Source organism: Hyperoodon ampullatus, assembly GCF_949752795.1.
Source record: "Hyperoodon ampullatus genome assembly, chromosome: X".
Classification (NCBI taxonomy): Eukaryota; Metazoa; Chordata; class Mammalia; order Artiodactyla; family Ziphiidae; genus Hyperoodon; species Hyperoodon ampullatus.
The window spans coordinates 65277763-65302235 of record NC_136913.1 but is presented as its reverse complement, the minus strand read 5'-3'; the positions used below and the strand labels follow the sequence as shown (position 1 = coordinate 65302235).

At 37.3% G+C, this 24473-nt stretch overlaps 1 protein-coding gene across 1 annotated transcript in view; it reads left to right on the top strand.

Annotated features, from left to right (window-relative positions):
* ATRX (ATRX chromatin remodeler) overlaps nt 1–20053 on the top strand; it is a gene marked incomplete at both ends in the record, with an annotated part of 226447 nt that extends 206394 nt beyond the window's left edge. Inside the window, 5 exons of the mRNA XM_079728059.1 lie at nt 16157–16306; nt 17146–17271; nt 18012–18107; nt 18618–18746; nt 19775–20053. Of these exons, the coding sequence (XP_079584185.1) occupies nt 16157–16306; nt 17146–17271; nt 18012–18107; nt 18618–18746; nt 19775–20053 (780 nt within the window). The remainder of the gene's footprint in view (nt 1–16156; nt 16307–17145; nt 17272–18011; nt 18108–18617; nt 18747–19774) is intronic.
* Between the last annotated feature and the right edge of the window lie 4420 nt (nt 20054–24473).

The following is a 24473-nucleotide window of genomic DNA, read 5'->3' as shown; positions in this document are numbered from 1 at the left end:
CTTTTTTCTTTATTTTGCTCTGCAGTAGTTGTTTCCACTATTTTATCTTCCAGGTCACTTATCCGTTCTATTGCCTCAGTTATTCTGCTATTGAACCCATCTAGAGTATTTTTAATTTCATTTATCGTGTTTTTAATCGATACTTGATTCATCTTTAGTTCTTCTAGGTCCTTGTTAACTGTTTCTTGCATTTTGTCTATTCTATTTCCAATTTTTGGATCTTGGAAATAGAATCTTGGATCATCTTTACTATTATCATTATTCTGAATTCTTTTTCATATAGACTGCCTAGTACCTCTTCATTTGTTAGGTCTGGTGGTTTTTTATCTTGCTCCTTCTGCTGTGTGTTTTTCTGTCTTCTCATTTTGCTTATGTTACTGTGTTTGGGGTCTCCTTTTTGCAGGCTGCAGGTTCCTAGTTCCCGCTGTTTTTGGTGTCTGTCCCCAGTGGCTAAGGTTGGTTCAGTGGGTTGTGTAGGCTTCCTCGTGGCAGGGACTAGTGCCTGTGTTCTGGTGGATGAGGCTGGATCTTGTCTTTCTGGTGGGCACATCCACGTCTGGTGGTGTGTTTTGGGGTGTCTGCGGACTTTTTATGATTTTAGGCAGCCTCTCTGCTAATGGGTGGCATTGTGTTCCTGTCTTGCTAGTTGTTTGGCATAGGGTGTCCAGCACTGTAGCTTGCTGGTCGTTGAGTGAAGCTGAGTGTTGGTGTTGAGATGGAGATCTCTGGAAGATTTTCGCCGTTTGATATTATGTGGAGCTGGGAAGTCTCTTGTGGACCAGTGTCCTGAAGTTGGCTCTCCCACCTCAGAGGCACAGCACTGACTCCTGGCTCCTCAATTTGGGATGATTTGTTGTCTATTCATGTATTCCACAGATGCAGGGTACATCAAGTTGATTGTGGAGCTTTAATCCGCTCCTTCTGTGGCTGCTGCGAAAGATTTCTTTCTCTTCTTTGTTCTCACAGCTCCCGGGTCTCAACTTTGGATTTGGCCCCGCCTCTCCATGTAGTTCGCCGGCGGGTGTCTGTTCTTCGCTCAGACAGGATAGGGTTAAAGGAGCAGCGGCTTCGGGGACTCTGGCTCACTCAGGCCGTGTGGGAGGGAGGGGCACGGGGTGCGGGGTGAGCCTGCAGCAGCAGAGGCCGGCGTGACGTAGCACCAGCCCGAGGCACGCCGTGTGTTCTCCCAGGGAAGCCGTTCCTGGATCCCGGGACCCCAGCAATGACGGGCTGCCCAGGCTCCTGGAAAGGCGGCGTGGACAGTGACCTGCGCTTGCACACAGGCCTCTTGGCGGCGGCAGCAGCAGCCCCAGCATCCCACGCCTGTCTCTGGGGTCCGCGCTTTCAGCCGCGGCTCGCGCCCGTCTCTGGAGCTCCCCAACAGCACTCTTAATCCCCTCTCCTCATGCACCAGGAAACAAAGAGGGAAGAAAAAGTCTCTTGCCTCTTCGGCAGTTCCAAACTTTTTCCCGCACTCCCTCCCGGCTAGCTGTAGCACATTAGCCCCCTTCAGGCTGAGTTCTCGCTGCCAGCCCCAGTCCTCTCCCTGCGCTCTGACCGAAGCCCGAGCCTCAGCTTCCAGCGCCGCCCGCCCCAGCAGGCGAGCAGACAAGCCTCTCGGGCTGGCGAGCGCCAGTCGGCACCGATCCTCTGTGCGGGAATCTCTCCGCTTTGCCCTACCCAGGTACATGGGGAGTTTTTTGCCTTTTGGGAGGTCTGAGGTTTTCTGCCAGCGTTCAGTAGGTGTTCTGTAGGAGTTGTTCCACGTGTAGCTGTATTTCTGGTGTATCTGTGGGGAGGAAGGTGATCTCCGCGTCTTACTCTTCCGCCATCTTGAATCTCCCACCTTGTTTCTTGTTTCTGGAGGTAGGATTGTATTGCTATAAACTTCCCTCTTAGAAGTGCTTTTGCTGCATCCCATATTTGTTGGGTCATCGTGTTTTCATTGCCATTTTTTCTAAGTATTTTTTAATTTCCTCTTTGATCTCTTGGTTGTTAAGTAGTGTATTGTTTAGCCTGAATGTGTTTGTAGTTTTTACAGATTTTTTCATGTAACTGATATATAGGCTCATAGCATTGTGGTCGGAAAAGATACTTGATACAATTTCAATTTTCCTAAATTTACCAAGACTTGATTTGTGACCCAAGATATGATCTATCCTGGAGAATGTTCCATGCGCACTTGTGAAGAAAGTGTATTCTGTTGTTTTTGGGTGGAATGTCCTCTAAATATTAGTTAAGTCCATTTTGTTTAATGTATCATTTAAAGCTTGTGTTTCCTTGTTTATTTTCATTTTGGATGATCTGTCCATTGGTGAAAGTGGGGTGCTAAGGTCCCCTACTATGATTGTGTTACTGTCGATTTCCCCTTTTATGTCTGTTAGCCTTTGCCTTATGTATTGAGGTGCTCCTATGTTGGGTGCATAAATATTTACAATTGTTATATCGTCTTCTTGGATTGATCTGTTGATCACTGTGTAGTGTCCTTCTTTGTCTCTTGTAGTAGTCTTTAACATCTATTTTGTCTGATATGAGAATTGCTACTCCAGCTTTCTTTTGATTTCCATTTGCATGGAATACCTTTTTGCATACCCTTACTTTCAGTCTTTTTGTGTCCCTAGGTCTGATGTGGGTCTCCTGTAGACAGCATGTATACAGGACTTGTTTTTGTATCCATTCAGCCAGTCTGTGTCTTTTGTTTGGAGCATTTAATCCATTTACATTTAAAGTATTTATCAATATGCATGTTCCTATTACCATTTCCTTAATTGTTTTGGGTTTGTTATTTTAGGTCTTTTCCTTCTGTTGTCTTTCCTGCCTAGAGAAGTTCCTTTTGCATTTGTTGTAAAGCTGGTTTGATGGTTCTGTACTCTCTTAGCTTTTGCTTGTCTGTAAAGATTTTAATTTCTCAGTCGAGTCTGAATGAGATCCTTGCTGGGTAGAGTAGTCTTGGTTGTAGATTTTTCCCTTTCATTACTTTAAATATGCCTTGCCACTCCCTTCTGGCTTGCAGAGTTTCTGCTGAAAGATCAGCTGTTAATCTTATGGTCATTCCCTTGTATCTTATTTGTTGTTTTTCGTTTGCTCCTTTTAATATTTTTTCTTTGTATTTAATTTTTGATAGTTTGTTTATTATGTGTCTTGGTGTATTTTTTCTTGTATTTATCCTGTATTGGACTCCCTGCACTTCCTGGACTTGATTGACTATTTCTTTTCCCTTTTTAGGGACGTTTTCAACTATAATCTCTTCAAATATTTTCTCAGTCTCTTTCTTTTTCTCTTCTTCTTCTGGGACCCTTATAATTTGAATGCTGCTGTGTATAATATTGTCCCAGAGGTCTCTTGAGACTGTCTCAATTCTTTTCATTCTTTTTTCTTTATTCTGCTCTGCAGTAGTTATTTCCACTATTTTATCTTCCAGGTCACTTACCCATTCTTCTGCCTCAGTTATTCTGCTGTTGATTCCTTCTAGAGAATTTTTAATTTCATTTATTGTGTTGTTCATCAGTGTTTGTTTGCTCTTTAGTTCTTTTAGGTCTTTGTTAAACGTTTCTTGTATTTTCTCCATTCTGTTTCCAAGATTTTGGATCATCTTTACTATCATTACTCTGAATTCTTTTTCAGGTAGACTGCCTGTTTCCTCTTCATTTGTTTGGTGTGGTGGGTTTTTACCTTGCTCCTTCATCTGCTGTGTGTTTCTCTGTCATCTCATTTTTCGTAATTCACTCTGTTTGGGGTCTCCTTTTCACAGGTTGCAAGTTCATAGTTCCTGTTGTTTTTGGTGTCTGCCCCCAGTAGCTAAGGTTGGTTCAGTGGGTTGTGTAGGCTTCCTGGTGGAGGGGACTAGTGCCTATGTTCTGGTCGATGTGGCTGGATCTTGTCTTTTTGGTGGGCGGGACCGCATCCAGTGGTGTATTTTGGGGTGTCTGTGACCTTATTATGATTTTAGGCAGCCCCTCTGCTAATGGGTGGGGTTGTGTTCCTGTCTTGCTAGTTGTTTGGCATAGGGTGCCCAGCAGTGTAACTTGTTCGATTTTGAGTGAAGCTGGGTCTTAGCGTTGAGATGGAGATCTCTGGGAGAGCTTTTGCCATTTCGTATTACATGGAGATGGGAGGTCTCTGGTGGACCAGTGTCCTGAACTCAGCTCTTGCACCTCAAAGGCACAGGCCTGACACCCCTCCGGAGCACCAAGACCCTGTCAGCCACATGGCTCAGAGGAAAAGGGAGAAAGAAAGAATCAAATAAAAAGAAATAAAGTTATTAAAATAAGAAATTATTAAAAATTTTAAAAATTTAAAAAGTAATTAAAACTAAGGAAAGCCAGAGAAAGAAGGGAGCCACCATACCAAAAAACAAATCCAGCAATGCTAACAAGCGCTAAAAACTATATTAAAAAAAAGAAACGGACAGACAGAACCCTCGGACAAATGGTAAAAGCAAAGCTGTACAGACAAAATCACACAAAGAAGCATACACATACAAATAGAGCAAAAGGAAAATAATATTTATATATATTTTGGGACGTCTGAGATCTTCTGCCAGTCTTCAGTAGGTGTTCTGTAGGAGTTGTTCCACATGTAGATGTATTTCTGATGTATTTGTGTGGAGGAAGGTGATCTCCACATCTTACTCCTCCACCATCTTGAAGGTCTCCTCCTCGTTATTTTATAACAGTGCTTTAGCTGTCTTTTTTTTTTTAGTTTTAATTATTTTAGGCTACGTTGGGTCTTCATTGCTGCACGTGGGCTTTCTCCAGCTGCGGTGAGCGGGGGCTCCTCTTTGTTGCGGTGTGCAGGCTTCTCGTTGCTGTGGCTTCTGTTGTTGCGGAGCATGGGCTCTAGGCACACGAGCTTCAGTAGTTTCAGCACGCGGGCTTCAGTAGTTGCAGTGCGTGGGCTCAGTAGTTGTGGCACATGGGCTTAGTTGCTCTGCGGCACGTGGGATCTTCCCAGACCAGGGATTGAACCCACGTCCCCTCCATTGGCAGGCAGATTCTTAACCAGCGCACCACCAGGGAAGTCCTAGTTTAGTTAGCATTTTAAAAAATCTGTAGATAGGTGACTTGGATTCAGACTCCAGCTTAAGAAAACTGTTTTGATTAGCTAAAATAGAGAACTAACTTGGGCTAAAAATGGTATGGACCCATCTTTTAGACTTTGGTCTGTTCCAGAATTCTGCCACATAGTCTTGTGTTGTCTGTTTCCCTTATCATAAAGACAGTATGTTTAAAAAAAGGTTAATGAACAATTTTTTCCTATTGTAAAATTTTCATACCAGAAGAATATAATGTATACTCATGTACCCATCACCTAGATTTAGTAGTTGTTAATATTGTGCCACATTTGCCTCTATTTTTCTGAAATATTTAAATTATAAGAATATATTTCAATTGTAAATATTTCAGTATAAATCTCTAAATTATAGACATTTCTTACATAAGCACAATACCATAAAATTAATAACTTCTAAATTTCCTAACAGCATCTAATACCACAGCCATATTAATATTCAAATTATTCCACTTGTCTCAAAAAGTTTGTTACAGTTTCTTTGTTGAAACCAGATCCACTCAAGGTACACACACTGCATTTGGTTGTTGTGTCTCTCCATATATTTCTTTTAATTTAGTGCAGCCACCTCCCCTCCCTTCATTCTGTATTTGTTTATTTCCTGGTGGTGAATTTGAATTTGTATATCTTATACATTCTCTAAACTGGAAATTCGATCCAAAAGTTTGATTAGATTTATGGCAGATATCTGTGGCAAGGATGTTTTGTAGATGATGTGTAAAAAGAGATTAATATTCTTTAAAAAACAGGATAAGGCAGGTTATATGGAGAAAGGAGTAATAAATATCAAGTGCTTGTGCTATATTCCTTTTAAATACATTATCTCTTTTAATCCTTACAGTAGTCCTATTAGTTACAGGTGGTATTACTCCTTTGTAGTAAGGGAATTGGTTCTGAGAGATTACCCAATTATTAAGGAGCAAAGTTACAATTCCAAAAAAGGTTTCTCAGAAAACTAAAAATAGAACTACCATATGACCCAGCAATTCTACTTCTGGGTGTATATCTGAAAAAAATGAAAATACTAATTCAAAAAGATAATTGCACCCCAATGTTCATAGCAGCATTACTTACAATAGCCGAGATATGGAAGCAACCTAAGTGTCCTTCAACAGGTGAATGGATAAAGGAGATGTGGTAATATATGCACAATGGAAAACTACTCAGCCATAAAAAAGAATGAAATTTTGCCATTTGCAACAACATGGATGGACTCAGAGGGTATTATGCTTAGTGAAATAAGCCAGAGAAAGACAAATACTGTATGATGTCACTTATATGTTGAATCTAAAAAATACCACAAACTAGTGAATATAACAAAAAAGAAACAGACTCACAGATATACAGAACCAACTAGTGGTTACCAGTGGGGAGAGGGAAGTGGGGAGGAGCAAGATAAGGGTAGGGGATTAAGAGGTACAAACTACTATGTATAAAATAAAAAAGCTACAAGGATATATTGTATAGCACAGAGAATATAGCCAATATTTTATAATAAGTAAAAGTGGAGTATAACCTTTAAAAATTGTGAATTGCTATGTTGCACACTTGCAACTTATATTGTATATCAGCTATACCTCAGTTAAATATAATAAGATAAAAATTCTTTAAAAGAGAGAAGGGGGAAAAAGTCAAACAAGGCACTTTATCTTTACATAGACAAAAAATTTTACTAATTTTACTGCTCTTTGTGCTTCAGTCTCTGGTAAAATATTGGGTGGGCCAAAAGGTTCGTTTGGTTTTTTCCATAAGATGGCTCTAGTAGTGCTTAGTTGTCTTTAACTTCATTTGAAACAATTTTGTTAGATTGTGTAGTGACAGTTGTCGTATCAGCTCACATTTAAAGAAAACATCAAAATTGGTGAATTTTTGTGTAGTCATTTTTTTGTTTTTGTTTTGGGTTTTTTGGTTTTTATTTATTTATTTTTAAAGTTTTATTTGTTTTTGGCTGTTTTGACTCTTCACTGCTGCATGCGGGCTTTCTCTAGCTGTGGCAAGTGGGGGCTCCTCTTCATTACAGTGCATGGGGTTCTCATTGCAGTGGCTTCTCGTTGCAGAGCATGGGCTCTAGGCACGCGGGCTTCAGTAGTTGCAGCACGCGGACCCTAGAGCATGCAGGCTTCAGTAGTTGTGCTGTGCAGGCTCAGTGTTTGTGGCTCACAGGCTCTAGAGTGCAGGCTTAGTAGTTGTGGCGCATGAGCTTAGTTGCTCCGCGACATGTGGGATCTTCCTGGACCAGGGCTCGAACCCATGTCCCTTGCATTGGCAGGTGGATTCTTAACCACTGCGCCACCAGGGAAGTCCCTGTGTAGCCATTTTAATATTGAAGATGGAAGAAAAAAAGCAATATTTTCAGCATATTATGCTTTATTATTTCAAGAAAGGTAAAAACGCAACTGAAACACAAAAAAGATTTGTGTAGTGTATGGAGAAGGTGCTGTGACTGATGGAACATGTCAGAAGTGGTTTGTGAAATTTCGTGCTGGACATTTCTCACTGGACGATGCTCCACCGTCGAGTAGACTAGTTGAAGTTGATAGCAACCAAATTGAGACATTAATTGAGAACAATCAATGTTATACCATACGGGAGATAGCTGACCTACTCAAAATGTCCAAATCAAGCGTTGAAAATCTTTGCACCAGTTTGGTTATGTTAATTGCTTTGATGTTTGGATTCCACATAAGTTAAGTGAAAAAAAACTTTCTTGACCATATTTTTGTGTGCGATTCTCTACATAAACATAACGAAAACGTTCCATTTTGAAAACAAATTGTGATGAGCAATGAAAAGTAAATACCGTACAATAATGTGGAACGGAAGAGATCATGGGGCAAGCAAAATGAACCACCACCAACCACACCAAAGACCCGTCTTCATCCAGAGAAGGTGATGTTGTGTATATGGTGGAATTGGAAGGTAGTCCTCTATTATGAGCTCCTTCCGGCCAACCAAACGACTCATTCCAACAAGTACTGCTCCCAGTTAGACCAACTGGAAACAGCACTTGATGAAAAGCGTCTGGAATTAGTCAACAGAAAATGCGTAATCTTCTATCAGGATAACACAAAACAGCATGTTTTTTTGATGACCAGGCAAAAACTGTTACAGCTTGGCTGGGAAGTTCTGATTCACCTGCTGTATTCACCAGACATTGCACCTTCGGATTTCCATTTATTTCAGTCTTTGCAAAATTCTCATAATGGAAAAAAAATTCAATTCCCTGGAAGACTGTAAAAGGCACATGGAACAGTTCTTTGCTAAAAAGAAAGTTTTGGGAAGATGGAATTATGAAGTTGCCTGAAAAATGGCAGAAGGTAATGGAACAAAATGGTGACTATGTTGTTCAATGAAGTTCTTGTTGAAAATGAAAAATATGTCTTTTATTTTTACTTAAAAACCGAAGGGGGCTTCCCTGGTGGCGCAGTGGTTGAGGGTCCGCCTGCCTATTCAGGGGACACGGGTTCGTGCCCCGGTCCGGGAAGATCCCACATGCCGTGGAGCGGCTGGGCCCGTGAGCCATAGCTGCTGAGCCTGCATGTCCGGAGCCTGTGCTCCACAACGGGAGAGGCCACAACAGTGAGAGGCCCGCGTACCACAAAACAGACAAGCAAACAAAAAAAAAAATTCCGAAGGAACTTTTTGGTCAACCCAATAAGAGCAACAAATTGATCTTCACATATATAAATTGCTTTGGCTTATCATGCTTTCATTTTAGGTAATGAGAGGTATCCTATGAGCATCAGCTAAATTTTTTTTAAATAACGTACATTCTCAGGACAAGTAATAACTTATTGGTCCTTCTATAATTATGATGGCCATATATCTAGAATTTTCTAGGACAATTCTGATATCAGATAATTTGTCCTGTCAAATTTGTTTTATGAAGTTTTCAATAGGAAGACTTGGTTAAGGTGTAAAAACTACTCTGTATGGAAATACACTGTTTTTTAAAGTGAGGGTCTGCTTTAGACCTTTAGAAAAGGTGTTGGAAGTAAGAGTAAGTGGTAAATTAACACCTAGTAGAGTCTTTTCTTGGTCTTAGCTGTCCAAGAGAAGAAAATATTTTGGTGAAGAAAGTGATTAAATGCTGTTAGATGTTACTGGTAGATGGATTGGATCAGGTCTGAGAAGTGACCATTAGATTTAGCAATGCAGAGGTCATTGGTAAACCAGGGACTTTGCTAAATACTTCCTGTGTAATATTTAGTCTCCATAGTAATCCTGTGAAGTAGATACTTATTAGGCCCATTTTACAGACCAGGAAACTTAGATCCAGAGAGATAACTTGCTCAAGGACATAGGGCTAATAAGTGTTAGAGCTAGGATTTAAACCCAGTAAGACTCTAGATCTGCACTGCCCAGTACAAGAGCCACTAGCTACATGTGGCTATTTACATTTAAATAAATTAAAGTTTTAGTTCATCAGTCACACTAGTCACATTTAAAGTGCTCAGTAGCTACCATATTGGATAGTGCAGACTCAGAACGTTTCCATCATTGCCCAGAGTATTGTTGGAGCAGTACTCTAGAGCCTGTGATTTTAACCACTGTGATTTATATATATATATATATATATTCTTTCATTTAAATTCTGCCAGTAAACTTTCCTCTGAAAATCAAAAGGCTGGCACAGGTCTTCTTTTGTTATCAAAACAGTTGATTCCCACAAAATTATACTGATGTTTATATTTCAAGCAGTTTGGTCATACATAAAATTGTTATCAAGAGAAACATGGTAAGCATGGCTATATGTCCTTTCAGTTTTTTTCCATTTTAATTTAGGGGAGTTCAGAGGACATAACTAATATGTTGAAGTGACAGTGATTCTGAATTAGTATAGGTACTTGAGTGCCACAGTATCTGTGTATTAATATCCTAAAGTGTGTAACTGAGGTTGGCTGATTCAAATGTGTCTTGTAACACTTCCAGGAATAGGGACAGTGGAAAATTGAAGCTGTGATTCTTTTAGGGGAGTTAAGTAGGTGAATGTCTCACTTCTGTCTCTTCAATTACTAATGTTTTCATGACTGAGCTTTTTACATCAAATTTATTACTTTGGACCCTTCAAGGAATATAAATTGTGGGAGAGATTTGGTCAATATAAGAATCATTAGATGGCCTTATTTATATCATTTTTTAAACCATTTTATATTTTAATGTTTTCTTTCTCTTTTTTATCAATCATACTTTTTTTAAAACATTCATTTATTTATTTATTTTATTACTTATTTGGCTGTGCCAGGTTGGGTCTTAGTTGCGACACATGGGATCTTTAGTTGCAGCATGCGGACTCCTAGTTGCAGCATATAGGATCTAGTTCCCTGACCAGGAATCGAACCCAGGCCCCCTGCATTGGGAGCATGGAGTCTTAGCCACTTGACCACCAGGGAAGTCCCTGATGTTTTCTTTCTTTAAATGTAATTTGAACTGCTAAATAACTGCTTTCGCTCTTATTTTCATATATTTTTTAGACCACACCTATGGTTGAGTTAGAGGATGTAACACTGTTAATAAATTAAAGAGATGATGTGAGCTCCAGATTGTATAGCATAAGAATTGAGTTGAATTCAGGCTCTATTTGGAAAACTGCAACCTCTAGAAAGTTACTACAGTCATATAAAATACAGAATGACACTCTTTACCTCTCAGTGAATGGCATTTGTCATGTATAAGAATTGTAATGGATCACCAGTTTTTAAAGGTTAAATGCTAAATATAGTATCTAGTTCTTTAAATGTTAAATTGAGTATAAAACATTTTTATCAAAGGAGATTCTGGCTTTTACCCTCCACCAGTGTCAGTTTGGCAGGCCTGCCTTTTCTTTCCTTGGAAGTTACAAGTTCTGTAGTTGTCACTATCTTATTCATACCTACAATTTGAGAATCTGGATATATTTATAAATGCTCTTTGGCAAGGGTTATGTGCTCTTGACCTAAAAATCTGATATGAGGTGGTATGTGAACTTCATTCAATAGCTCTCTAGTTACTTATCAAATATGTTGCATTTTTTTCTTGTGTAGTTTGGGAAGAAAGAGGCTTTATATTTGAAAATAGAAACTTTTTTGACCAGGAATATTGTTTCTTTATTAAGAATCTACACTTATTTAAGTAATAAAAGGAATTTTTTCATAGCTTTTTGAGTGGGTCCTGTGGCACTTAAGTATTCTAGTGACATTTTATTTCCAGATATTATGAAACTCAAGTTCAAACTGATGGCAAGCAAAATATTTTGAAACATGACAAACCCTTGCCCCCACCTCTAGGCAAAGTCTTGATTGTTTCTTAAAAATTTTATTTTCAAGGTTGAATTTCAGAATTAATTAAACGGAAATTTTTGTCAGCTTTCCAAATACTTTAAAGTTCTAAATAAATTAACTTAAACTTGTAGTTTATCATTAATTTTATTTTATTAATTGAACTAGTCATTTTGAAGCTCAAACTAATTTAGGTTGTTAGCTAGAATATAGACCATGCTTTTCCCAGCTTGTAAGCTTTTTCACTTATTTAAGGAAAAATAAAGTTTAGACAAAGAAAAGTAAAGGTACACATTTGGATGTAATTTAAACCTCATTTTGATGACTGTTGGCCTAGTGATTATAGATTCTGTTCCAGTATTGTTTTCAATAATAGTGTTACTATAGCAACTAATATAAATGCATGCTTCAAGGGGAGAAAACAAAAAACCTCTCCACGATTATATTGTATATTGGGATGAAATTTTTCTTTATTAACTTTTATAACTTGCTCTAGACTTTGCAAAACTTTTTCCCAAAGAAATATTCTGAAGATCTTGTTACAAATACTTTTTTGCCCTCTTAATCTCATCAAGTTTCTTGTATTGAGAGTATGCTGCAATTAATTTAAATGGGAAAGATGTAGAAACAGTTTGTATCAGAAATCCTGTATCTTCTTTCTGTTATTTGTGTCTTACACAACACTCTGGAAGAAAGAAAGATTTTTGCTTTCATGCTTCTGAAATGTATAAATGAATCTTGTTCCTATAAAAGTCAGTTAACTTTTATGTCATGTCTTTTCTTTGTTAAAATGAAGATAGTGGTAAACATACTCATCTGAGTCCTTGAGTATTGTCGGCATATTATTGTATGAACAAGTGGTTCATATAATAATACATTAAAATTTTTTAAATTAATTAATTTATTTTTGGCTGCATTGGGTCTTTGCTGCTGCGGCGGGCTTTTCTCTAGTTGCGGTAAGCGGAGGCTACTCTTCGTTGCAGTGCATGGGCTTCTTTTTGTGGTGGCTTCTCTTGTCGTGGAGCACGGGCTCTAGGCGTGCGGGCTTCAGTAGTTGTGGCTCGTGGGCTCTAGAGCACAGGCTCAATAGTTGTGGCACACGGGCTTAGTTGCTCTGCAGCATGTGGGATCTTCCCGGACCAGGGCTTGAACCTGTGTCACCTGCATTGGCAGGCAGATTCTTAACCACTGTGCCACCAGGGAAGTCCCTAAAATGTATCCATTAACCTGTTTCATTGCAGATTTGGTAATAATTAAAAACTAAAAGTGGCATAAATGTCTTGATAAACTCTGAAGAGAATAATTAAATAGATGATAAAGTGTATCTATATAATGTACACACCTTGCAACCATTAAAAACAATGAAAGTTTGTATTTAATGTAAAATAATGTTCATGGAAAGATATTAAGGCAGAAAGGTAGGTTTTAAATATAGTACAATCCCATTTTTATGTGGAAATGTGTGCACACACGTGTGTTAAGTGTAAATGTGTGGAGGGATATACAACAAATGTTACCAGTAGTTGTCTCTAGTTTTTATAATAGATATTAACATCATTTCCATTAAAATTTTAAAAAATTCTTTGAAAAGAAGGAAGTGCTGTAGCCAGTAGAAGCAATATGATTGATTTTTTGGCTTGATGTTAGCAGGGAGGTAATGTTTTAGGAAAAGGGTCCAAAATTTTTTAATGATAAAAAACTAAGTCACATGCACTTTTCCTCTGACTTGTTGACATTTTAGTTGACTGTGGGTCAGAATGAAAGTTATTGCACGAGCAGAAGCTGAACCTCTGTCATAATCTGACCTTAAAATTAGGCAATCATGTTTGACTTGATAGCATAGATCTTAAATCTGGAATTGGTGGGGAGATCAGTTTTTATATTTTCTTTTTTTAAAAAATTAACACGCACTTGTTTTTAAAAACTTCAGAAAGAACAAAAGTGTTAAAAAGAGAAAAGATAGACCTACTTAAGTTTTTCCTGCCCCTGGAATCCTTTAGGGAATTTTCTTTTTTTAAGAGAATAGATCTGGGAAATGGAGGGCACTATACCTCAAGAAAACAGTCATTCTTTACAGTGTGATAGAATGATCACTGGATAGGAGTCAGGAAATTTATCTTCTAGTCCCAGCTAGTCCTTAGCTCTGTGATTGGAAAAAGGTTACTTTGCCTCTCTGGACATCAGTTTCTACCAAATTCAAGATGATAAGTTTGGACTTTGAAATTACAGGATGCTAAGGACTAACTTGATAAAGCTCCCTGAAATCACAGACACTTTTTTTTTTTTTTTTTTTTGCGGTACGTGGGCCTCTCACTGTTGTGGCTTCTCCTGTTGTGGAGCACAGGCTCCGGATGCGCAGGCTCAGCAGCCATGACTCACGGGCCCAGCCGCTCCACAGCATGTGGGATCCTCCCGGACCGGGGCATGAACCCGTGTCCCCTGCATCGGCAGGCGGACTCTCAACCACTGCCCCACCGGGGAAGCCCTTGGTGGGCTTTTTAAAAGAGCCCACCAAGAGCCCAATATGGGTGTGTTTGTGTGTATGTGTGTGCATGTATGCAGATTGCATGCATGCATTTTTGGAAAGGCTTTTTCTCTAAGCATAAAAAGTAGTTAATATATGGATTGTGGTATTTATAATTGAGAAATAAACGTTACACTTGATTGACGTAATGTTTATTTCCAAAGAATTGGGTATTTCATTTATTCCTGCTATTCTTATCTCATCCTGTTACATATGTGATGGTAGAATATTTCATCCATGTTTAACTTATAGTCATAACTAGATTAAGTTATTATCCAGTATTACGGAGAAACCACACAGCTGAAAAATAAATTCAGTTCCTAGCACACAGTTCTCCTGGTCTTTCCCTTAGGTTGCTGTCTTAGAGAAATGAAGTGATTTTTGACTATGGTTAAGAACATCACCTATTGTCAGACAAAAGTAAAATTAGGGACTATCTATAGAACATTTCTACCTTGTAATTTATTTGGTATTTTGTAGAACAGCTGACTTTCCTAATTGTACTTGGCATGGTCACTTGCTAAAAATATTAGTCAATGTTATCTGGTTTTATTACATACCTGTCTCCTGAGTCATGCTCGGGGGGTAAGCATGGGAGACACACATCTAAGGAAGCATTATCTTTTAACAGAATTTAATTCAGACTGCCCTATCTCCCTGCCTGCCTGGTCAGTAACTCTGAACTTTGGAGATATATCTAGTGATGATAAACCTGTTCTATATGTCATAGGCCAGAGAAGTCAGCTTTGATGGCAGACTTCTACACTGGTGCAGGAGAGAAATGTTTACTTAACATTTTAAAAGAAATAAACTTATTAACATATATGTGTTCCACCAGTAGACTTTCTTGAGCCCTCTTGCTTGTATGGTCTTTTAATGTTTTCAACGAAAGAAATAGCACATGCCTTCAAAATGAATTATAAAATCTCAATTACAGCTGTATCAAGAAAATCAGTTCCTTTTCTTTCGTGAAATTATGAAGTGATTATTTATTGAGGTAGCAAGATAAAATTGTTTGTTAACGTGATACCAAATATCAGAATGTTTGGAATTGGTGTCAGCATTTGCTGTTGTACAGAAAAAAACTTAGGGCCTCATGAGCTGAATTTTTCATCTTGAGTTATTTAACAAACATTTGAGCCCCTACCCTGTATTGGATGCTATACTCTAGGTATGGTTGAAGATGTAAAGACAAAATTCTTTTCAAGTGTGGGCTTTGTCTATGCTAAACTTATGGAGGCATTAAGCATTATTAGATGCAGATTAAGTTTAAATTTAATGTGCTATGTACCTCGCTGTACCTTCCTTTGGCCAGTCAAATATTATTTATGTTCTTTCACTAAGTTCACACTCAATTTAGAAAGTGTGTTCTAAGGAAACTTGCTGTTAGAAGCTATGGAAAATCCTTTTGTAAAGTGAATTAATTTGCTTTTTATATATCCAGGTTTTCATCTTTTATTTCTTAATAAACAACTTGTGAATATTTTAATTTTTTATTAGCAAGTAACATACCCATGGTTCACTTTAACCCTCTGGCCCGCAAATCTCCATTTGTGTGTGTCTCTCTCATAATCATAATCACACAGAGCAGGAGTTTGGTGTTCTTACCGAGTATATAAATGATCCCAATTTTTAAGCTTTTAGTTTTTTTTAACCTTAAAAGACTGGCTTAAAACATTATGACTTTAAAAAAGACACTATGATAATAAATTGATAAACAGTGTATATCAGTTTAAATTTGAACCATGGGTCCTTACAGTGTAATTTTATTTGACCTTCTTACAATTGAAATATAAGGATTGTATGTTCCAGTTAAACTGTTCTGTAGCTGTGTTGATTAATTTAGGTTTGGTTTTTGTTAGTATAGTGGTAGCTAAAGTGATTATGAAAATAAAGGTGCTAAACATGTATGAACAGGAGTAGCCATGATTTTTAGCACAGTCATTCATTCAGTGTAATCTCTGAGTTAAGCAGACTTCTGTTAGCATTTTTTTTATCAACTCAGAACAAAGCACAAAACAAAATGCATATGAAAAAATTAGAACAAAGTTGGAGGAAAAAACTTTGAAAGATGAAAAGTAGTCATTAAAAAATTGAGCCCCTAAAACATGCTATATAAACATAACATTCTTATGTAAGAGGCTGGTGTTGCATGTATTGTGAATGTTTTCTAGGTAATTTATCATATATATCAGAAATATGTATAGCAGCCAGTTTCTAGCTTCTAGTCTAACAGTAGACCAAAGAACTATGGAGATATGATCCAGAGGGAGAAAATAATTATTATTTCAACCCCTCTAAACAGGACACCATACTTGCAGAACTTCTTCAAATACATAAAGAACACATTGTAGGATATCATGAACATGATTCTCTTTTGGACCACAAAGAAGAAGAAGAGTTGACTGAAGAAGAAAGAAAAGCAGCTTGGGCTGAGTATGAAGCAGAGAAGAAGGTAGTTCATTTGAAATGCTTTTTTTTTATGTTAGTCATTTTAAAGAACAATGGGGGAAGAAAAGCGTCACATTTGGAACAGGTAGTAATGTAGTGAATCTTCAGGAACAGAGTCTCCAAGTATGAGACTCTGTTTATGGGCTTTTCGGTACCTTTGGTGATAGAGTGGGAGGAGAGGAGAGAAGAAAATATTTTCCCCTTAAAGAGTAGTAACCTCATTTCTGATTAGCACTTGCTAAATTGAGAGATTAGTGGGAAGCTATATATTTAGCATCACTTAACTTCCATCAACACCCTCACAGTAGTAACAGACATATAGGAGCTTAGAGTTTGGAGGTAGGAGTAAATGTTGCTTTAGCATGTGTACCATGAAATCTAAGTTTTGGCTGATTATCAGAACACAAAAATACTCCATTATTAGACATTAGTGTCAATCTCCAGCAGCAACTTTATTTAAAATAGTTCCACATCTGTTTTAAACACCACCCCAAGTTGAGCAAAAATATGCCTGAGCATATGGGAAACCTTATCCTAATGCCTGAATCCTTTTTAAACTCATTGTACCAAACTTCTTTAACGTTGTGATTTTAGTAGTCTCATCAGAATTCTCTGAGTTGCCCCGTTCTGTGGGAATTATCAGAAAAAGAGTACACCTTTAGGGGTTAAAGCTTTCTATGTAAGAAGATCTTGGTTTCGGGTGAAAAGGGTGTTTTGTTTGTGTGTGAAAGAGTGTTAATAATTTCCTAGATCTGAGAATGTGGATTTTTTTCTAAACCAGTAGGTGATGTAGAATTTCAAGTTTTAAATCAATGTGGAAAGTGCATAATTTTTTGTTTTTAGGGACTGACCATGCGTTTCAACATACCAACTGGGACCAATTTACCCCCTGTCAGTTTCAACTCTCAAACTCCTTATATTCCTTTCAATTTGGGAGCCCTGTCAGCAATGAGTAATCAACAGCTGGAGGTAAGTTGTGAAGTACAAAAGTAGTTTAACTTGAATTAAAGGCAATTTCAAGTGCCCTGTTGTTGAAGGTTCCCTATGCTGGAATATCACATTCTCCAAAAGATTACCTCTGAATAGACCAAGAAATTTTTCTTTCATTTGTTGACCTTTTTGAACTAGCATAGTATAATAAAATGTGGTTTGTTCAGAGCACAAGGGAATCAGGCCTTGAATTAATGTAGTTTGAATAATTTTAATTAAGGAACAATAGGGCAGCTGACTGGCTAGGGAAATAGCACTTTCTTCAGTTATAAAATACTTTGAATAAACGGGATAAATACACACATTGATTTATATTCTAATGCAGTGTAGATGCAACATTAAGTATACGATAATGCACAGTATTATGAAATAAGTAATTTAAAACTAGAATCAGTTATAATTTAAATAAGAAGGACTAGGTTTTAATATACCAATAATTTAATAATTTAATCTGTGGTTTTCTTTTTAAAATGTGCTTATGGAGTCATTTAAATTATTAAAATATTGGTGCAATAGAACCCAAACTTTTATCTTCCTAACAAGACCCTCACTGATGAGTTTTACTCCATTTTATTGATGCTGAATTTTGCTGTTCTTTTCAATTATTTAAAGAGTTTTAAGACCAAGTGCTATAAATTGGCAAGAGAAAGGATCCCTATACTTTTAAACTATGCTGTCTTTTATGTGCCCTTATAAAGTTATTTCTTGGATTCTTCTAGGACCTCATTAATCAAGGAAGAGAAAAAGTTGTGGAAGCAACAAACAGTGTGACAGCAGTGAGGATTCAGCCTCTTGAAGATATAATTTCAACTGTAGTAAGTTAATTGGCAATTGTTTGTTCCAACTTGCAGTTTGTGTTCTCCCCCCCCATTTGTTTTAATTTTTAATTGTTGTTTGATTCACTACTTCCGTGGGGAAAAGAGCGTAATCCTTATAACTTGATTTGCAACAGTAAAATACCAATAAACTGGATAATAGTGCCAAGCTATATATAATTCAGTTTTACCTGGATGTTGGCACAAAAGAGAAATGTAAAATCTAAGAATTGGGAAATCAGTTAATCATAGAAATGTGTGCATTGCTTACATAAATGTACTTTAATTACCAGTTGCATGAATTAAATCCAAATAGTTTGATTCCAGACATAGGTAACCCTTGTACAACAGTGGACAACTTAGTACCCTGCTTTTACATCATTGTCTTCTTTAGAAAAGAGTAAAGGAAAAGGAAAAAAAACTTTAAAAATCCTCAATATCTTTAAGTACCTTAATTATTTTTTTCTCAATTCTACTGCAATAAGGAGTAAATAGAAACTTTTCTTTTAGTGGAAGGAAAACATGAATCTCTCAGAGGCCCAGGTACAGGCGTTAGCATTAAGTAGACAAGCCAGCCAGGAGCTTGATGTTAAACGAAGAGAAGCAATCTACAATGACGTATTGACAAAACAACAGATGGTAAGAATTTGGACTATCTCTAGGTTATGTTTAATTTTCTTGAATTTATAAAAATCGGTTTGTGTGATATCTGTGTCAATAACCATTCCCTCATATGGATGGATGGATGGTCATTGGTTATCCCCAGAGAAACTTTATCCAAAAACCTAGTAATGTCAAATAAAGGTAATGTCTTTTGTTGCAAAGGAGCAACAACTTCCCAAATGGGTCTCCTTGAAGTTTACATAGACTCTCTTCCATATAATTTTATTTTTGTATATTCTGGACATCTAAAAAGGAATTTTTGCCAGACTTTTTACCACATTTACTATTTTTAAACAACTTCCACAAATATGTATACTTTTTAATATATTTAATTTGAGATAAAAAGTCGAGCTATAAATGATACATGACACAGGTTCCTACTAAATTATGTAATTCTTTAAAAGACTAGCATATTCGAGGATCCTTGATTATCTTTCCTAGCATGGTCTTTGCCAGCATCTGCCTTGCACTGGGAAATTTCAACTCTTGACACGAGGGAATCAATTTCTGTGGCATGAATTTTACTTAGAAAACACTGTAGAATTATGTGGTTTTGAATTATCTTAGGAAATTTGAGCCATTCCAAGTAGGAATTATTCCCACTGCAAGTGCCTTTTCCCTTGGGTGTTTGTCACTAAAAATGTTTGTCTGTCATCAGGTGAAATATTCAAAAGAATGACAAAGAAAGGAGACTTGACAAAAAAGTGCTGTAACTAATACTTGAGACTAATCACAGTGCAGGATGGGTTACTATGGCAACTAACCTAAATGCTGCTTGCACTACAATAGTCAAGTCATTAAGAGAATTTAGCCCTAAATGGTGTTACTAACCGGTTTCTACAGTAATGGTCCTGTGAATGCCATCAAATTAGTAATGGTGATAACAATAATGTGTTTTCCTTTTGGTATGGTACCCCCTTAACAAATTGATTTTAACTCAAAACTTGATACTGCCTCTTTGAGACAGGTCATGCACTTGTAACAGCTCTCTTTTCTCTCTTTAGTTAATCAGCTGTGTTCAGCGAATACTTATGAACCGAAGGCTCCAGCAGCAGTACAATCAGCAGCAACAGCAGCAAATGACTTATCAACAAGCAACACTGGGTCACCTCATGATGCCAAAGCCTCCAAATTTAATCATGAATCCTTCTAACTACCAGCAGATTGATATGAGAGGAATGTATCAGTCAGTGGCTGGTGGTATGCAGCCACCACCATTACAGCGTGCACCGCCCCCAATGAGAAGCAAAAATCCGGGACCTTCCCAAGGGAAATCAATGTGATTTTGCACTAAAAGTTTAAAAGATTGCTAAAATCATAGAAAGATCTTTTATTTTTTTAGGAATCAATGAATGAACAGAACTCAACTGTATAAATGTTTGTTTCCCTGAAATGGCAATCTTCCATATTAGTTTAAAATTTTTTTTAATAGGGCATACCATTTCTTCCTGACGTTTGTCAGTGATGTTGCCTAGAATCTTCTTACACACACTGAGTACAGAAGATCTTTCAAATTGTTTTCAGTGAAAACAAGTCCTTCCATAACAGTAACAACTCCACAGATTTCCTCTCTAAATTTTTATGCCTGCTTTTAGCGACCATAAAATTGTCATAAATTAGTGAATTTATGAAAGAATACAGATTTATATATTCATTCTTTACATATAAAAACACACAGCTGAGTTCTTAGAGTTGATTCCTCAAGTTATGTAATACTTTTGTATTAATCCATTTCTTGATTAAATGATTGAAATGGTTTTAATGTTCTTTTGACTGAAGTCTGAAACTGGGCTCCTACTTTATCATATCTGTGACTGAAAATTAGAAACTAAGGGTTATCTTTGACACAGAATTGTGTGCAATATTCTTAAATACTACTGCTCTAAAACTTGGAGGAGTCTTGCAGTTATCTTAGCATTGTATAAACAGCCTTAAGTACAGCTTAAGAAGAGAATTCCTTTTTCTTCTGTAGTCTTTCTGCCATTTTTAATTTTCAGTTATATGTGCTGAAATAATTACTGGTAAAATTTCAGGGTTGTGGATTATCTTCCACACAAGAATTTTCTCTCTCCTGGCACTAATATAAAGCACATCTCTTAACTGCTTGGTGTCAGTGCTAGTGCTTCATCCTGTTGCTGGCAGTGGGATGTGGACTAACAAAATCAAGTTCTAGCATTTTAGGAGGTTAAGGATGGTGTTGTGGTTGTTAGCTTCACACCCTGTTTTATAAACAACATCAAAATGGCAGAACCATTGCTGACTTTAAGTTCACATGAGGAATGTGCTTTAAAACAATTCCCAGTACTGTCAGTATTGTGAAATAATTCCTCCTAAAGATAAGGTTCACTGGCTTCTATGCTCTTCTTCTTTTCTCTCATCAGTATGTTCTTTTTTCCCAACCACATTTTCTTATGTACATTTTTTTTTTTTTTTTTGGTGGTACGCGGGCCTCTCACTGTTGTGGCCTCTCCCGTTGTGGAGCACAGGCTCCGGACATGCAGGCTCAGCGGCCATGACTTACGGGCCCAGCCGCCCCGCGGCATGTGGGATCCTCCCAGACTGGGGCACTAACCTGTGTCCCCTGCATCGGCAGGCGGACTCCCAACCACTGCACCACCAGGGAAGCCCTCTTACGTAAATTTTGTTTCAAAGCTCAATTTTTTTTTTTTTTAGTTTAGATCTGTGAGGCAATTTTCTGATCAAAATTAATTCATCTCTAATGCCCTTTTATGAGGTTTTACTAGAAAGTCATTACATTGTCGTTTTTCTTAATCCAGGCTTGTAAAAATTACTTATAAGCTTATTCATGTACAATTTGGTTGCTTGAGTTTCTTAAAGAAAAAGATTGTTAGACTATGAGAGTCCACTCAACATGACGAAACTATTTTTGAGATGGTGACGTAACATGTAGTGGAAATAGCCAGTGAATTCCAAAAAAGAGAAAGCTGGGTGGAGGATTAGCTCTAGGTATCACTGGATTAGAATGAGGAATGAGTTTAACATTAGCTAAAACTGTTTTGAATTGTTAGGATGATTAAGAGATTTCCACTTTGATCATAAAAACTAGTGGTAAACATCCAAGAGTACTAAGTTTGTCGTATAGAATTTTGAGGTTTGGTGGATCCACCCTCCACCTTCCCGTGGTGAGTTATCACTAACAAATTCCATGTATTTGGATATTATGCCAGCCATATAATCAAATTCATTCAATTGGTGTGTGGGGGAGGGTGTTTTTACTTTAGAAGAAATGAGACAGGATTTATGAGATAAATCTTTGAAGACAGTATACTTTGGCCAACTGTTATCAGTTGGTATTTCTACAAGTCCAGAATACTTTAAACCTGATTTACTAGACCTGTGAACTTTCATCATGGTCTGATTGCTTGCTCAAAGACATAGGTGTCAAAATTTTAGGCAACCTTCTAAACCTTTTCCCCCATGAATGAAACTATAAATTAAAGGATAATACATAGAAGAATGAATTGGAAATAAGAGAGTTTGAGATAAAACTTGGACCACTTTGCATACTCTTCTTCACTTGACATTTTAGCTACATAATATGTACTTTGAGTATAACATCAAGCTTTAACAAATATTTAAAGACAAAATCACATCAATAAGATACTAAAAGGCTCATTTTTATATTTGTTTTAGATGTTTTAAATAGTTGCAATGGCTTAAAAAATGACGATTTAAAATGTTGCTTGTAATACAGTTTTGCCTGCTAAATTCTCCACATTTTGTAACCTGTTTTATTTCTTTGGGTGTAAAGCGTTTTTGCTTAGTATTGTGATATTGTATATGTTTTGTCCCAGTTGTATAGTAATGTTTCAGTCCATCATCCAGCTTTGGCTGCTGAAATCATACAGCTGTGAAGACTTGCCTTTGTTTCTGTTAGACTGCTTTTCAGTTCCGTATTGAGTATCTTAAGTACTGTAGAAAAGATGTTACTTCTTCCTTTAAGGCTGTTTTGTAATATATATAAGGACTGGAATTGTGTTTTTAAAGAAAAGCATTCAAGTATGACAATAATACTATCTGTGTTTTCACCATTCAAAGTGCTGTTTAGTAGTTGAAACTTAAACTATTTAATGTCATTTAATAAAGTGACCAAAATGTGTTGTGCTCTTTATTGCATTTTCACAGCTTTGAAAATCTGTGCACATATTGTTTCATAGAAAATGTATAGCTTTTTATGTGCTATTTAATGGTGGTTCTTTTGCACATTTAGTTATTTAATATTGGGAGGTTAAGAAGTTTGGTTTTTAAATCTGTTATATACTAAATTCTGTAAAAGGAGATCTCAAACCTCAAAAATAATTTACATCCCAGGAAGTCTATGTGTGTTTGTGTTAGTTTTGGTTGTCTGTGTGTAATCCAGTACCATTTGCTGCTTCCCAACTGCTGCGTCACTCATTTAAGTCAAGCAGAGCTACAACTCCACACTTGATACAAAAGCTGCTTACTATCCCGGAGCAATAGCGGGTTGATGGAAACCTTGTTACCTGACCTCCAAAGAAGGTGAATATTTTGTAGTCTTCCCTTAGTTATGCCCATTCTCCCTCTAGTATCATAAAATCAGATACATATTTCTGTACCCTAAACAAAACTTTAAAGACAACTAATTACATACCCCAGTAAAAATTGTTTCCTTTGAGGGTGGCATGTTGTGAGATATTTTAACAGTAAAATAGGTCATCCTTTTACATGCTTATTTCACTAAAAATTATGTTCAGGTTATTCCCCACCTTAGTTCACCAGACTTAATCTCAAGTGACTTTTGGCTATCTCCAAATCAAATCTACCCTTAGAGATGAAATTCTTCCACCGTTGATTTTTTCTTCAAAAGTATGTAATCTTTGCCAATCTCAAAGGAGTGACCAAGTTTCAGAAATGCTTTTTGTCTGTGCAACATTTTATATATGCTGTTATATGGAAGTGAATAAAAATTTAAAATCCAAAATATATACTGTTTCTAAGCTCAATATCTGCCAGGTAACCAAACTGCCCACATCACTCATGTTGGATCTAATAAGAGAATGGCCCTTGCGGCCCCTAGTTTTACTCCCCAGAGTATGTACTACCATAAAATTTCTTTACAGTATTTACTGCCACCCTCTCTTTGGAATAAACTTCCTGACACCATTGAGCCTACTTGGCTGACTATGGAAATCACTCTTCCTCCCCCGACTCTAGGGATCTGTCTTTCTGATAGTGACCACTGCATACCTTCACCAAGGGAGGTGTGACAAGGAAGGCAGCATATAAATTGACACCTTTATTAAAAACAATAAAGCTTTAAAGGAATGAAAGGGTGAGACAAATCCTAAAATACAGCAGCTCCTCTTTTAATACTCAGAACTGCCACATTTTCCAAGCAGTCTCTACCCAGCAGCACTCTTCAGCATTCTGCTCCTGAACATTATGCCCTCACTTCTCCTCCCTGATAGAAACACGTTAAGGGAGGGGGAGCTTGGCTCCAATCTCCTTTGGGTAATCATATCAGATGACTACTGAGAGACTTCTACCTATTAAGTAGACTCAGCCCCCTGCCTATAGTTCTCACATCAAATATGTGCTGGTTTTCAAGAAAGGTGACGAGAGATGACTTATCAGATGCAAGGATGGGATTTGTTTCAGGTATATGAGGAGAAAGTGTAGTATTGAAAGAAAAAGAACAAAGGTAGAGAAGGATCGGGAAAG